The sequence below is a fragment of the Ixodes scapularis genome, unplaced genomic scaffold (genome assembly GCF_016920785.2).
Source record: "Ixodes scapularis isolate PalLabHiFi unplaced genomic scaffold, ASM1692078v2 PGA_scaffold13__105_contigs__length_92229423, whole genome shotgun sequence".
NCBI lineage: Eukaryota > Metazoa > Arthropoda > Arachnida > Ixodida > Ixodidae > Ixodes > Ixodes scapularis.
This window is the reverse complement of record NW_024609839.1, coordinates 76,397,007-76,413,924: the sequence shown is the minus strand read 5'-3', so window position 1 is coordinate 76,413,924 and position 16,918 is coordinate 76,397,007. Positions and strand designations below refer to the sequence as shown.

Below are 16,918 nucleotides of genomic sequence, written 5' to 3'. Positions count from 1 at the left end.
AAATTTGCATGCCTCCTCTCAACGACAATAATATTTTCATGGTTTAAAAAAAGCTTTTCAGCCCCATATGAAATTTCTCCGCAATAGAATAAATTAAAGACGCTTTCATCACTTCTTCTGTAGAGAATATTGCACGCCAACCATTTGACAAACGAGGCAAAGGCTCTATCGTATATTAATGGAGTTCAACACCTGCTCCGTAAACCTCTGTAATAGCAGACAGGAATAGCAATATGTTGAAAATCGTGTCTAAATTCAGATTTGAGCTTTGTTTAGATGTTTTACATCTTGTCTTCAACATATCGGCCACGTGAGTGGAACTCCGAGAGTAGCCCAAACTAGATTCGACGTCCGAAACAGAAATAGTGTCTATAAAAAATTAAAGAAAAAATATCACTGAATCAATTCTGAGTAACAAGTGTGACTGTGCAAAATGTTGACAATAGAGTTAGATTTTGTACTATTTTTCTCGATATTATTAGCGCTCTTCTTTGGACGGATGTCGTAATGGTCACAGCGGGCTTGAGTTTGCGCTTACCGCTCTTGAAGCTGTTCCAGCTGCTGAAGGATACTCAACTCGCAGCACGCGGCTATAAAGTATTCCGAGCAAAAGTGAAAATGTTTTACGTGACACTAATTCTCTCGGCATACAGCTCGCGCAAAAGCACCTTGACGTGGCTGGCCTCCATTGGCGCCGGGGAACGCATTTTTGTTTCTCACGTGCACAAAAACAAGGGTAAAAAAGAAGCTTTTTCCCCGCACTGTTCTTACAATCCATCGCGGAGCACAGATTGCTACCCATTGCAAAGTATCTTTCAACATTGAAGCTGCGAAAAAATAATCTCGATCGCTAGCGCCTGGAAAGCCACTTCGCGGCTGCCCGAGTCGCTCGTCCGCCTGCCCACCCGTGACGTACGCGAGTCGCTTCCTGGAACCTTCCCGGCCGGCGTTTCTTGGAAATTTATTACCTTCACGGAAAATTTTTATTTTTATAAAATATTTTGGTTATCAGTTGACAAAGGAATATTGATGCGGTCTGAAAATTTCCAGCCAAATTGAAGTTTATCAAAAAATCGGCGGAGTTCCCCTTAATTGTATCACAACAGTCTCTGCTGCACTAAACCGGTGCTCGAGAGACGTTGAAGTGGCCACGACACGTGCAACCTTCTGAAATTGTCTGGAGTTACAAATGTCGCCCCTACAGTTTACTTTAGACTAAAGTTGCACCTAAAGTTTTTCCTTCATACAGGTGTACTCGTTCACGCCTGCTTGATGAAAGCGTAGAATTTTTACTTTATAATTCTTCAACTCGTCACTAGTTCGTCAAAAGTTTACCAATTAACCGGTTAAATAAATTAATCGCGAGCAAAGCATGAATGTATTAAGCATTAGCTTAATCGATGAATTACCTAGCCCTAATAAAACGTAAGGCTGCACTCTAAGAAATGCCTGCGCGACTACTTACCCGCAAACCACTCAAAGAGCCAATCTCTGCGAACTTAGCTCAACGAATGATGAGGCGGAACATCCGTTTAAACCTAAAAATGAAGTCTGCGATGTGCCATTACGCAATGCAAAGCGTCATGATTGCATTGCGTAATGCCACAGCGCAGACCTAATTTCGAGATCAAAACAGATGCCTCATCATTCGCTGAGCTGATTTCGTAAATGACAGAGATTGGCTCGTTAAGTGTTTTGCGGGGAAGTAGACGCGCAGGCTTTTCTTAGAAAGTGTATACCTCACTCAGGAGCACTCGGTTTTTTTTTTTTTTCGTACGGTCTTTAACTTTATGGTATCATTCGTGATCTGAATGTTCATGAACCAAACAACTAAAGGCTCGGCAATATTTATACATCCCATTGATTTCGAGGTGTTTCTGAAAGAGATGGCGGTAGTGTCCACAACGTTTTGTGAAATTGGCTCCTTGCGCCCTCCTTTGGAAATTTTCCGATTAACTCTCTAACGGACTGAATCGAGCTGAACAATTGTATAAATCATCACATTCCCTGGAAGAATTATTGATGGTAATAATACCGGGTTTTTGAGTGGGACAAAAAATTCCCACTAATAGAGTAGCTGGGAGAACAAACATAGAAAGTATTTTCAGGAACAAACTGCCGGTCACGGCGGACTTCGGGGATGGAAAATATGCTAATTTGCTGAGTAATTAACGAAGTCTTAATAATTATTTTTATTTAAAAAGTTTGGTTTTAATTAGAAACTTTCTGAGCGTCATCGAAAACCCTCAAATCAGTAAATTCTAAGATCTGCAGCACCGTGCGAGTATACAAACATTTTACCATTTTACAAAAAAAAAAAAAAAAAAAAAAAAAAAAAACGCGGATAAGAGGTTAATTTTTGTTTTCGCATCGCCAGCCACGTGGCCAAAAATCATGTACAAACGCTTCTAGTTATACCATCAATGGAAGCGTTTGTTAACCCTAAATGTTTTTGAGCGCCACGTGGGGTCTCGCTTTGAAGCTGAAACAGAATGTCTCGCTAAGTGAGTTATGTTCCTCAACCATCCGCGTTCGTATAGACACGGTCGTTGGCGCGCATTATGACGCGTATACATCGGTCAGATTTGAGTAAGCTCTATACTCGTCAATTTAATGGGAAACAAAACGCTCTTCGCCTTGCCGCTGGTTGCTGCTCTCGACGGTTAAATACATCATTACATCTAAACGTGAATAAATAAATAGAGCTACGCTTATGAAGCAATCACATTCCTAGAGCTTCGCCCGAGTACAAGGTGATAAACGTTGTCTTTAATGTTACAAACATTGCAACTGCCTCGTACGCGCTTCACTCATCCCGATGATGCGTGCTGAGGTGACGCAAGCTAGTCTCGACGCCCCCCGGTGGTCGGTGGCCGCTCAGTTCGAGAGGGGGCTGTCAATGTTTTATTCGTTTGTGCGTAGAAGGCGCGCTGCGACGGTTGGAACCGCCTTTTTGTTGTCGAGGTTCCCCGTCGGCTTTCGGAACGCAAACTGTTGCGAACCCCGACCGTTCTTCTTAGGAAAATGTCAAGGGCGATGCTCATAGCACGCTGGAAACGTCCTTGGTGACTTCGTGACATAGAGGCTCGATATTTTCTAGTGCAATTTCGAGATACCGCGGAAGTTTTAGAGCGCAGCTCTTAGGCGCCCGTTTCCGGCTTGAGCGACGTCGGCGTCGGCGTCGCCGTCGGCGTAACCGCGCGGTGCGTTATGGGAAATGTCCCATAATGCACCGCGCGAGGGTCACGTTACCTCGAGAGAATCACGTGACCCCCGCGCGGTGCATTATGGGAAATGTCCCATAATCCACAGTGCGATGGTCACGTGACCCCTGCGCGATCACGTGACCTTGGTCAGAGGACCCCCTTAAGGTCACGTGACGCCCCCGAAGTCACGTGACCTCCCTGAGGTCACTGACCCCTCCCCCCTGAGGTCAGGTGACCACCTGAGGTCGCGACCACCCCCTGAGGTCCCGCGACCCCCCTCCCCTCGCATGACCTTTGGCCATGTAAAGGAGGAGGGAGGAGGGGTATACCCTCCCCTCAGTACCCTCCTCCTCCTCCTCCTCCTCCTCAAGAGCTGCGCTCTAATTCGGTGTTATAAGGAGTTGTAAACGGCTTTCATTTTTTTTTTATGTCCAGAGATATTCTTTTCTTTCGAAGTGGTTAGACCTTTGAGAATTAAGCATTCGGAACCTAGTCTCAGACATCAAATTAAGCCAAAAGCATTGAATGTTTTCAATAAAGACTCCACAGTTACGTCTCAGAACACTTCTTTTTTTTTCGTGGCACTGCGAGTGGCACAGCAGGAGCGAGAGGCGCGTTGACAGACGACGCGGAAGCGTGACCTTGCCAATAAACTACGACGCAGCTGAACCGGGAGGCGAAGTTCACTTGGCCACTGGACAACTTTGTGGCACCTCCTTTTTTCAAAACGCCTAAAGGGCGTAAATCTTAGAAAGCTTCTTTCGGACGCTTTGATGACGCTGAAGGCTGAAGCGAGTGCAGTAAAGGAAGTAATTGGTGCTTTAAACTGGGAGTGCTTTGTGTGTCCTTAAATGCGTAAAACGAAGGTGTTGTTTAAGAGAACGAAAGAGGGGCATTGAAGACAAAGGGACAATACAGGCTTACGACTTCGTTTTGTTGGAGTTCGAAAGCCTTTATTGTTTGTTTGTATTCAATGTCCCTCTTTCGTTATCGTAAATTAGAAACCAACACGCCCAACCATCTACAAAGGTGTTGTTAGGCGAACTGCTGTGTGTCTGACTGGGCATCTCTGGGATTGCAGGCGTGCGCCCGTGATCCGTTAGGGTCGCATGGACGCCCTGAACGGCAAGGCCAGCGCGGGCTCCGTCCGTCGCCAGGGGTCTCGCCTGCGGCGGAGTCAGGAGTGGCAGGACCCGTACAGCTCGTCGGACAACGAGGCCCCCTTCGACCCGCCCGGGGTTGCTCACCACCAGGGCTCCGGGCACAGGCACCAGTACGAGGACCCCCGCAACGTCGTCGATCACCGGAGCATCGGTGAGTGGCCTCGGGAGATCACAAGTTGTTTCCTAACCCGACAATGACTCAGCTCCATCTCTTTTTTTTTTTTCTTTTTTTTAGTTGCAGAAATTGCGGGGGAAAAAAGCTAGCTGTACGAACGTGATGTAACATTTCCCAGTTTTGCTTCGACACTGGCTAACTCGCTGGCGGCTCGCTGAAAGCTGGTGATGACCTGGGCATTAGATTACGGCGTCCCTTTGACATAATACTTTGGCTCAAACTAAACTTTTTCTTTTCTTTTTTACTGAGGTGATATCGAACATTTTGTTTTCGCTCGATTTGAAGCGGAGTTACGCTTTGAGTAACTTTTTATTGCAGATAGCTTCGAAGTGTACTACGTGCCGCTCAGACGTAAAGTTGTTAAATTCAATTTTCCTGTTGACGAGAGTAAGCCCCATAAAGTTCTGCAGTGCGTACCATTAAAATAATTAAAAATAATTAGGTGACATGGTGCATTTTCTTAGACGCAAGGCAGAAGACATCCAGAAAAGTACAGTCTAGCATTAACTCCACATGCACTCACATGGGTATAACGGCGTAACACGTTTTATTTGAGGACACTCAGACATGTGATGAAATCTTGTTGCTCACGTTCGTTATATTTAAAATAACGACTTTATTAACGATAAAAGTCTAGATATCTTCTTTGTTGTTTGATTGTTTCACAATATTGCATCTTTTATTTCACTTTACTGCATGAAGTTTAGAGCGGCCATCGAGGATTCAGAAATTCTATTTTAACTTGGATACGAACTTGTTTCCCGGTGGGTATTTCAATTGTGCCAGCGAACATGCCGACTAGCAGAGGGACGGCTGGCTCTTCAAGGCCTCGATGCGCCCGTCTTGGGACGCGGTAACATTGACACGCATGTCTTCCGGGGAGCGGATGAGGGAGTCCTACCTCTAAGGTTTCTTTTTCCTTGCCCACTTCGAGAGATGTGACCGCCCTGCGGTATTTGCAACAAAATTCCAAGTAACAATATTGTTAGGGCTATTTTGCGGTCAAGGGAAATGAGCATAGATCACGGCATCGTCTTGCGGACACTAGATTCATGGGGTCCTCGGAAGGTTCAAAGCGCTCTGTCCTGTCCCCTCTTCTTTTCCTTGGTGTTTGCGCTTTTGAATTTTTATACAATCCTCAGAAGGTGTCTGGTGCGTGACGGCCGTGCGCCTCGTCGTCTTGAACTTCACATTGGTAAAAATAATTATTAAAACTATTTTTTTTAAATTTACGAACTATATTGTTTATTGGTGTAAATGATTTATATAAAAATATCGCAGGCCACACTATTTGATTATTGTATTCAGTGATGCCCCCAGTGTACTTCTACAAATTAAAAATGTTGATCGAACAATGATCAACTTCTCAATCGCCTGCGATAACTGGACACGACGACTACACAATAGTTTAGAATATATTCATAGTGAAGGATTAGAGTGATTATACATTTACTAATTGGAATAAAATTTAGCATGTCTACTTGCCTTTAAGTGTTTTATTTTATATTTTATTTAGTTTTCCGGTGCACTGTGGTTTGTAATGTAGCTTAGTTCGAATGCAAAGTATTTGTGCAGTTTTTTAATTCTTTCTAGGACGTGTTTACTTTAAATGCGTCTGCGATTTCAAACCAGGTGATTAAGCTTTTAAGTCAGGCATCAAAATAACGATTGTCACGGTTGGAAGTGAAAGTTGTAAGTTCGCTTTCGTGTGCCTGTATTTATCTAAATATCCCCCTTTATTTCGGTCAGGTAAGGTCGACAGAGCACACGTAACCAGCGAAAAAAAGCAAGAACAACAACAAAGAAAACGATATGCTGTACCGGAAAGATCTACCTGAGCATATTCTGCGGTTCTCAGTACGATGTGTTAATCTGATCAGCGTGCCACAGACACTGTGACAGGATTGTTAAAACAGCCGAGCTGCCATCCATAGTTCTACGAAGAGAAATTTGAAGCATATATGAAATTAATTATATAAAGTCATACTATAGTTATATGAGATCAAATCGAGTGGCTGCATAAATGTTTCTGGGATGAGGTTTCCCGTATTTGTAACAAAAGCACGCAATAAACAAGGACGAAAGGAGCGGACACAGAACGACAAACACAGCGCTATGGGCCTTACCTTTTTTCCCCTTGTTTATTACGCGCTTTTGCTACTAGTGGGAACTGTCACCAAATCGCGCAGGCTTCCATCTTAACAAGAGGTTTCCCAGATTGAACAGTCAGTTTCGAGTCTAGCCGTACAGCTCAAACCTCGATGATTTCAAGTACTTCTTTAGCAAACGTAAACGACGGTATAAATAATGCATGAAAATTTGCATATTTTCCCCCTTGAGTTGTTTTAAAAGACATCCAAGATTTTTTGAGATGGTGTTGAAGGGATGATTTTAGTCACTTATACGTTTCTCCGGGCATCACTTGAATGATGATTTTATTTGTTGTGATAGATTGGTTTAGGTGTTTTTTTTTCTTCTTGTTTCTGAAAAGTCTCTTAAGGCAGCCCGAAAAAACTATCAAAAAAAAATTGCAGTGACCTCTACTTATAAATTTCTATAATGCAAAGAGGCTGTATTTAAGAGCGATTCTTTCAGTTGTTTAGTAGACACTCAACAGTCGTTCAGGGAGTAAAGACCCTATATTCTGATCAATTTTAGGTAAACTGAATTTGTGTGCCATGTGACTAGAAAGGGGGACTGGGACTGGAGGCAAGTGGGTGGGGGAGAGGGCAATGTAGAAAGGCGAAGAGATGGACTGGGAAAAGGAGGGGGAGGGAAGTGAGGAGAGAGGATTGGAAAAAAATTGTAAGACGTTTACAAATCTCTGTAATGCGAAATTCGAGCGCAGCTCTTGAGGAGGAGAAGGAGGAGAGGGTATGTCCCTCCTCCTCCTTTTCCGTACCCTCTTCTCCTCCTCTTCTTCCATACCCTCCTCTCCCCTCCACCTCCATTTCAGAGTTCCCTCTAAATTTAACGAGGGAACAATTGCTGTTTAGATCAGGAGACGTGAATTTTCCCGCAAGGTTTAGCGCGGAAATTGGATTGACGTGCGGTTGACGTGAGGTCAATTACTTCAATTTGAGTATATATGTCACTGGAAGTTGGGTCACGTGACGTCACTTTGCCCTCTAAATTTAGCGGGGAATGCATGGACCCATGAACGGACGAACGAGCGGACTAACAAACAAACAGACAAAAGTTTGTGACTGCGGATTCCGCTAAGCATTTCATACTTAAAAAAAACAAAAAACATTGATGCCATTATTCTCGCTTAGAAAGCTGTCCTTTATGAGTATGATTGTCTTCAGGAAAATCTACAGATTACTTATTTTATTCATTGATTTCTACGTACTGCGAACCGCCTGTGTTACGGCAGGATGGGCAAAAAATATAAGAAAAAAATCTCACGTAAACAAGCGTGACAATCATTGCTGCGGTGACAAAGGCAAATGTCACCATAATTTGATGCTGAAAGTATTCTTGCAATACTAATGCCCACACGAAACAAGAAACATCACGATCAAATGATTTTACATGGTATTCAGAGGCAAAATTACGTGACACTCTTAAATGTTGTGATAGATGTTAATCAAAGCAGGAAAAACTACAGCAAGCAGTAAGAGGACAATGCAAAGAAGAGAGAAACGAGGAGGGTTAAGAGAAGAACGACGTCATGGTAGCTGGGCGAAACGACGGAAAAAAGAACCTGTAATAATATTAATCGTGTACAAACAAATACACACAAAAACCAAGGCAAGCAAGCAGTAGAACAATTTTAGAGGATCACCGATATAATTAATTTTCGAGGGAAATCACTGTATCAAGGTTTTGTTTAATTTTCCTTTCTTGAATGGCACCGAGAGGTGAACATAGCACATTTTGGTCAGAAGGAGAAGTTGCACTTCTAAAGTATACACACTCGTCCGCAAAACAGGTAATACTCAGAGATGGATCATAGGCTGGTGCGGTCAGGATGAATCGTAATTAATCGGTGATTCTAGGAGAAACGACTGCTCGCGTGAAAGAAAAGGTGTTTAAGAGTGCAGCTTTTAGGCGCCCGTTTTCTGGTTGAGCGGCGTCACCGTTGGCGTAACCGCGTGACGTCAGACTTGACGTCACGTATGACGTCACGAGGGTCACTTGTGACGCCACGAGGGTCACAAGTGTGACAAGTGACGTCACGAGGGCACGAGGTTGACGAGTGACGTTACACGTTACATCACACGGGCATACCTTCCCCTCCTCCCCCTCAAGAGCTGCGCTCTAATTCGACATTACAGACGATTGTAAACGTCTTTTATTTTGTCTTTAAATACGGAAGCCTAAAAATGGCAGAATTAATAGTAAAAAAAATAATATGCATCTTCAGCGCACAAATTCGCCTGCGTACTCACATTTTTTACGCTAGGTTTTAGTTTATGTGGTTACTTTTAAAGATTTCGGTAAAATTACTTTTCTATCTGCCTCGTTAAAAAGCACCAAGAGTAATGCGAGTACTTTCAACTAGCAATCGGCGATCAAATCAAAGACGAACTTTTTTTTACATAGATAAATAAATTTTCTAGGCGATGCCACTTTACCTTGTTAAACTGTTCAACAGTGCACGCCTGAACAAAACAGTGATATCTTGTTCCGATTTACTCAATAAATTCAGCATATACCAGTAGATATTACTGGGGGTTCCTACACAAAGGCTTATCCCAGGAGTTTGGTAGTAGAGGCAAAAGATGGGCGACCGAATGTTTGCTGACTGATGATTTGGGCGTGAATCATTATCATGGCGCATGTAAGTTATCATTTATTTACAGAATACCTGCTGCGCCGTTAGACATTTGTAAAAGGGGGGGGGGGTGGCCATAACAGAATGCGTACAAAAACACATTTTCAATATGCATACACAAAACAATAAGAAAAGAAAGAAAACTTTATGAAAGAACATAACTGTATTTTTTTCCTAGAAAACAGCATCCTCTAAAATTGAAACTAACTCTTCTGGAAGAAAATTGCACTCACGACTGAGCTGGATGAAGAATAATAAATAATAACAACCAGTGTGATCACGAAATTCTGCTATTTTTTATTTTCACTCTTGAAGATGTTTGGTGCGTTTTTCGAATGAACAGTTTACGTTCAATGCCTGCTCGTTCATAAAATATGGCATGATTAATTTTTTAGCCTTAAACACTTTCCGCGATGTTTAAAGAAGTCCCAACCTAATATGTTTCACTTTCGTACTGTAGGGGCTATGGTCGCTTGCCACAGACCTTATATGCCTGGCTTTGAACCCACTCTAATTTATTTGAGCGGTAATCTTGGGGATCCCATGTCAACGAATCATATATGTTTACCTATTTGTCTGATAAAAGAAATATGTAACGTCCGTTTTACGTAGCGCGATGTATTCTTAAGACATTCTCCTGAAAAACGACTATATTATACTGTCCTTGGTCACCACATTATAAGTCTGATCACTCTATTTAAGATTGGACGAAAAGTAAACTCCCGGGTACTTACATTTATCTATATTTTATCCTTATATACAGTCGGGAAATTAACGCAATAAGAACACACATTTGAACTTCTTTATATTTAGGCACATTTTCCAGCAGTCGCAGCAGTCTTTCATCACTTATAAATCGTTTTGAAGTATACGAGCGTCCGCATAGCTTTAAATCACCCTGTATACTACCCAATCACCTGCATGTACGTCAATATGAAAATGAACACCCTCGCAAATGTTATAAACCAAACTAGAAGAAATAGCAATGGTCCCAGCACGCTTCCATACGGCACCCCTGATGTCAGAAGTACTGCCCTACTGAAAAAAGTTATATGAATTTTTTTTCTGATATGTTTATTGGACACCTTTTTCATATCAGAACTTATTATTTCATATCAGTTTCATATGTCGCATATCAGTCACACTAGGTGGCTAGCTGGCGCTAGGTACCGCCCAATTCATGTGCTGCAAAAATATATTTATTTACTCACGCCACCATGTAGATGCATTACGCACATCACTAGCATCAGTTGAACAAATACATGAGTGCATACACATAAACGGCACAACATACATGAATACAACAGCACACCCTATAACTACTACGGAGCTCTGCGTTTCCGCCTTTTATACAGGTCGTTTTGTAAGTACGGAGTTCTCCGGTGACCACCTACGCAATAAATAATATTTTCAGCGTGTTAGATTTTTTTCAGTAACGTCGTACCTCTGAGAATACTTAGAACGGCTCAGAGGACGAATCTCTTTATAAAAAGTAAACGCTCATGCCGTAATTATTTGAATGCCGGCATATCAAGCCGCTCCACTGCGGTTCCAAGCCACGTGTTTGCTTTCCCGCGCGGCACGTCGTATACTGAAAAAAAAATTATATGAATTTATTTCTTATATGTTTATTGGACACATTCATATCAGTTGGCATATGTTGCATATGGGTTCTTATATGTCGCATATCAGTTTTTGGGTATTTCATATCAGTTCTTATATCGCATATCAGTTTTTGAATATTTCATATCAGTTGGCATATGTTGCATATCAGTTCTTATATGCCGCATATCAGTTTTTGGGTATTTCATATCAGTTCTTATATCGCATATCAGTTTTTGGATATTTCATATAAGTTCTTATATAGATTCATATACTTTTTTTCAGTAGGGTGGCGAAGATTTCTGACCATTCAGTATGACACTTTGTTCGCAACCGGACAAATAGTTAGCTACCCAGTTTTTAATCTTATGGTTAATACCTTGGAATACACATTTTCTAATAATTAATGATGTTTCACTGTGTTGGAAACTTTACAGTAATTTAAAGTTACAGAATCCGCACGTTGTTCCTTGCCTATGCCATTCGAGACAAGATGAGTAAATTCCGCCAGCTGGTTCAGGCACGAGACAACACGACGAAATTCATGCCGGGCGGGAGAAAAGAGGCTACTATAGATTTAGAAAACTACACTTTGAGCTAAAGAATATATTTTCAAACAGTTTGCAAGCAGTGCACGTAACGAACGCCGGGCGGGAATTTTCAAGTAGGCTCTTTGATCCGGACTTGAAAATTAGAGTAGCATTCGCTACATTGGCAGCCGCTCGGGGCTTGACTAGTTTCTAGAGATTTGATTAAAATAATATGAAGATACCCAGCATTCACATTTCTGCACTTGCAAAATGTTCTCTACGAAAATTTATGTGGCCCGTAAGCTTTTGATGTGTCCATATATCTTAGTAAAGTCACAATCCAATCTACATTGATTGTCACATCGGACACAGTGGTATCCATCGTACAGCCAGACACGAAAAACATATTGGCAGCAAAAAGGGGAAAAAAAAAGAAACAAAAAACTGCTCAAAGGAAATTGTGTAAAGTTCTGCTTTTTTGATGCCACTATTTACTAAATTGTCATTTTGTAACAAAGCATTAATAGAGGTGTCATTTTTGTTTTGTTAGATTGTGCAAATTTCCAGAATTTTTTATGATCATGTTTTAGTTTGTCCTAGAAAGTCTCAGAAACGCAGTTTGCTTTCTTGTACATATTTTTTAAAGATGTTCTGGTATTTCGTTTAGGTTTTGTCGAGTAGCGTCAGACTGACTTGATCGATAGATTTGATATACGCCCGGCGTTTACGTTTTATTTGTTTATGCACAGAGGCAGTAACTCACGGTTCATATTTTGTTTCCCTTGAGAATTCCGGATAATATGTGAGGTTCGTCCGGCTCCATATTATTTTGTTTGAATTTTTTTCAAATGTAGTAAACATCATTTTCTACGCTAAGATAAAACAAGAAAAAATATTCTGCAAGTTTCCGATAAATGCTTTCGTAAACCCCTTGCGCGTAGAGCATAACTGTTTGCGGAGGTATTGGAATAGTTTTCGTCTTGCTCAGTAAAAAATTACCCACAATGGCGAAGTGTTCACTCTTGCATGGGATCACAGTGATATCGTAAAAAAAAGAACTAAGGTTATTAGTCAATAACAGGGGCAAAGTAGTTTGTAGTTGGGGAAAGAACATGCTGATCAAGTGAAAACAAATCAATTAAGTAGTTAAAAAATTTATAGATCTATACAAACAGGAATTTTTGATAGAAGAGGCATTGGGCCAATTGGTTTTACGCATATTAAAGTCCCTTCCGATGATAACTGAACTATCAGGAATGGTAAACATTATATGACTAGGCTTATCAAGATTGTCTACAGTTGGGGCAGTAGAAAGTGCCCACCGCATAGCCTCTGGAAGGCTTCATTTACAGAAAAAGAGGTGATCAAAGGGACGCGGAAAAACGCCCTTTATTGTTGAGCTGTTGATTTCGGTTGCACGGTCATCGAGAAGAAAGCGATAAACAGGCGGCTGGTCGTAGTTTTTGATGGTGGGCGGCCTGCTAAGCTAACGATGCATAGTACGAACGGGGCAATCATTTGCAGTCGATAAGCAAAAACAAAAATACACGGTGAACGTATATTGGGATGCCCGCCAGCTCCTGAAACTCTACGATGAAGAGCAAAGTTAGCCCAAACTCGACACCGTTCCTCGGATATATTTTACACCAATGATAAAACATTGACCGGCAGTAATGCCCAGAGAGTGGCCCCCGCAAAGTGCGAATTCCACAACGTGGAATGAACGCGTTGCCCATTCCGCGTTGTCGAACGAGGGAAGTTAGGTGTCAGCAAGGCAGTTGGTTGTTGGCACGAAAACGACAAATCGGCAAACCCACTTTCTGCTAACCGTCGCATTATCTTCCCCGACGCAACAACATTTTTCTGCAAGAGCCGAGCAAAATGTCAATAGTTCGCACATTTAGAGTGGGGGGATAAAATAGACAAGCAGACAGAAGATTCTTTGTCGCGTACAATTTTGCGTGGTGCGGTCTCTAACTAAATAGGATATCGTACACCAGCTTTCCTGCATTTTCATACGTTCTGCATGTGAGCGATTCCCGGTTACAAAATATACGGAACCTTTAATTTTTTAATTCGAATATATTTAAAAAAAATCATGAGCCGTTCCACTCTGTGAAGGTAGATGCCCAGCGAAGCTGTTTTGCACACGACACAGACCCGCCCTGAGGGGCCGGAGGAAACTAGACACGCGCGACGGGACCGCCACCCCGGGAGAGCGGAAGGAAAGGAAACTAGGCACGCGAGAGCTTGGAGTGACGACAAAGAGAAGGCGGTGCGAGCGTAGACATGGCCAACGCGGGTCGCACAGCGGGAAACCTTTGAGAAACCTTTATTATTTACATGAGAGTCTACTGTTCTTGAAAATGGTACCAATTGATACCTAATCTGGTGAAAATGCATATCTAAAGGATAAGATATGTATAGGCTTTTGCATAGAATGGTGCGATTTTGCATCGTATTCGGGACCTGAGTTTTTGTTGACGCACACGAAAAATCCACGGAACCCTAGCCGTAAGCAGCTTCGCCGTAAAAAAAAAAGCGTGAGTGTGAGATAAGTGCCGTCTTTACCATGTTTTTTCCAGGCTCGGCGGACATAATATAATGGGATATTTGTCATGAAAATCTGGCTAACTAAATAAATTGGTTCATAATTTTTTTAAGTTTTACAATCAGAGGCCATACCAAAGAGATAATTTGCTAATATGTAATAGTTCTCTAGATATCAATTGATAATTTTTCCTCGTTCTTCTCAAGAGCTATTACGCTCGCGCGAATTCGTCGTTTTCCTAATAGTAATTGCCGTCCAATACTACATATCCCCTCATATAATGTCCACCAATCTTGATAGGTACGGCATTCCTCTAAATCTCGCCCCCTAGCTATTGAAAGAAAATCTTTTCGAATTAAGCTTTCATTTTCTGCACATACATAGACAAGGTGACGTTGTCACGAGGTGCGGTGGGATCACTATGGGAATGGATTTATCAGTTTGATCTGGGGAAAAAACGTCAGTCAACAGTATGGACGTGGAAGCTGCCCTGAAGTGTCGAGAAAACAAAATGGTGGCGACTTTCTTGGGCAAACCGGTAATGTTGCAACTGCTCATCCCAAGGAACAAAGGACTGTTAAGCGCGAAACACATGTACGACGAAACCTTCCGATCCGACGTGCGGACTAGCTGCCGGAATGACCTTGGGAGGAGAGGGTGTTCGTAGCATCGGAGACCGTTGAAAACCCTCGCCTCCGAAAGTCATATTGCCTGGTCGGACGTCGGATCGGACGGTTTTCTCGTACATATGTTTCGTGCTTTACTGCTGAGAGGTACGTGACAACAGTATGAGCACGGTAGGTTTTCGGCAAGCCGCAAGAGAGGTGGCTATAAGAACAGGCTGCAGGGGGATCGTCTCGCACCACGCACACAACCGACATCAGTAATCAGTTCTTGAAGTTCGCAGAGGTTAAACTTACGACTCGTCCACTTCACGGTCCTGACCTGGCCCCCAGTGTTTATCTTCTGTTTCTTAGAGTAAAAAGAAAAATGGCATGCACGAGACGAGGTATGCCTACGAAGGAAACTTGCGGCACTCGAAGAAAATGAGGGCATTGTTGTCAAAAATTGTTTACAAGAATATAAAAGTGCATAACATTCCTTGGCGAATATTTTGATAAAATGTAATATTCAAAAAAAGATTTTCACTCCTTCATATCTGTGTTATCACTACACTTTCGTAATACCGCTTGTACATATTACAATTTATGTAGTAGGGAAACATTTAAATTGTAGTAATGCTTCAACAAAAGTTCGCGGAAAGCGAACAGTTAGATCGAAAAAAAGTGCATGAATTGGTTTTCAATGTGACAGAAAACTCGCGACTTACCTTCGGTTATTCTGATGCTCTTCGTCCCTCCTCTTTGTGAATACTTGGTATTATCCATCCAGTCTCAGGTGGTCTAAGAACATGGTAAAAATAACCAGACCTTTTGGACGAAGGAAAAAAATTCCTAGAATTTCTACAGCAGGCTAAAATAGACGTTTTGCCGAATTACCCAAGCATCAAAGAGGATGCCGGGAGCGTAGGTACACGGACTGCGCGTGCTGGATTCTGCAGCTAGAACTGTTCGAAAACAAACATCTAAAACAAATGTAAATTTGCACGCGCGTTCTACAAACGTTTCATTTTGGTTATTTACTTCGAATATTTCGTACAGGGAAGGCGAGCGAATGCAGCGCGTGCACCTACGTTCCCGGCATTCTCCTCAATGCTTGGGCAATTTAGCGAAATGTCTCTTCGATTATGAAGAGTTTACGCAGTACAAGGCAGTGCAAAAGGCTATCGAATTTAGACGTCAATACACGCAGCGAGGTTTCCAACAATTGTTCAACGCTTGTGTTTTTTTTTTTAAGGAGAAATTTATGTGCAAAGAAGGGTTTATGCAGTGGGTCCAGTTTACGCATGCTATCTGCGATATTTTCTTCAGCAGCTGCGACAACACCATTTCAAACTGGTTGACGGCGAGCTAGGGCAAATTTATGATATCTCTGTATGTCTTTGGTTCTTTTGATCATGAACCTACGTCGCTCCAAGGGAAGGCACTTCGCCGGTACGCCCCGATTCCCTCCGGCTGCGTTATCGAGTTTCGTTCCCCTGGGAGCAATATCAACAGTTCACGACGCGCGCCACACCCCCGCCAGCCATCGTCTCGGCCACAAGCTTAGAGTGTACCTTTCACGTTGGTGGTGGATGTACATAAATTTGCGGCTATCGCTTGTGCGGGTGGTCTTCCTTGACATGATATTTTTTATAGCGTTTTAACCGCGGTTTCCAATCAGAAATTGTACATTATCAAGATAAAATGCAACGTTTTCCCGGTTCCCTTCTGAGTAATAGCCTACATCATGCATGTGTAGGATTTTTTTTTTTGCCTGAGTCATGTGGCTTCTTGGTTGTACCCCAAGGAGTGCTTGTGGAGCCGCTCTTGTTTTTTTTAACAGTTATTCATGATTTGAAGGTTGAACATTCATTTGCGCAAAGCCGCCTTTTCTCAATGGTTGTGTTTTATTTTCTACTGTAAACATACGGTCAGATCAGAAGGAACCCTTGTTACTGTTTAAATTAGATTTATTCTTGGCGTTTAGAATTGAATATGGGTTTGAATTGCAAGAAGTGTGTTGAAATGTTGTTAACGTAATAATACGCCACGTTATAGTTGACATATTCTATCAGTGCGGAAGCACCCGCTCTCAAAACGACTTTTTTTAAATATATTAGTGTTTTCATTACTTCAGATGTGATCTGGAACGTTCATATGAACTTCATCGCCCAAAACACTATCCAGGAACAACGTAATCATTTTAACCACAGAAACTAAACAAAGCTGCCTGCCTGGTTGTAAAATTCGCGAGACAGTAATAACTGCTCATGTACAACATCACAATACGTAGATGACATCAAATATCC

The 16,918-nt window shown here is 42.2% G+C and overlaps 1 protein-coding gene across 1 annotated transcript in view; it reads left to right on the top strand.

The window, feature by feature from the left end:
• The window catches only part of LOC121832986, an 83,079-nt gene that overhangs the window by 44,239 nt on the left and 21,922 nt on the right, over positions 1-16,918 (top strand). Inside the window, exon 2 of the mRNA XM_042289685.1 lies at positions 4,288-4,520. Coding sequence (XP_042145619.1) covers positions 4,316-4,520 — 205 coding nt within the window. The 5' untranslated portion in view covers positions 4,288-4,315. The remainder of the gene's footprint in view (positions 1-4,287; positions 4,521-16,918) is intronic.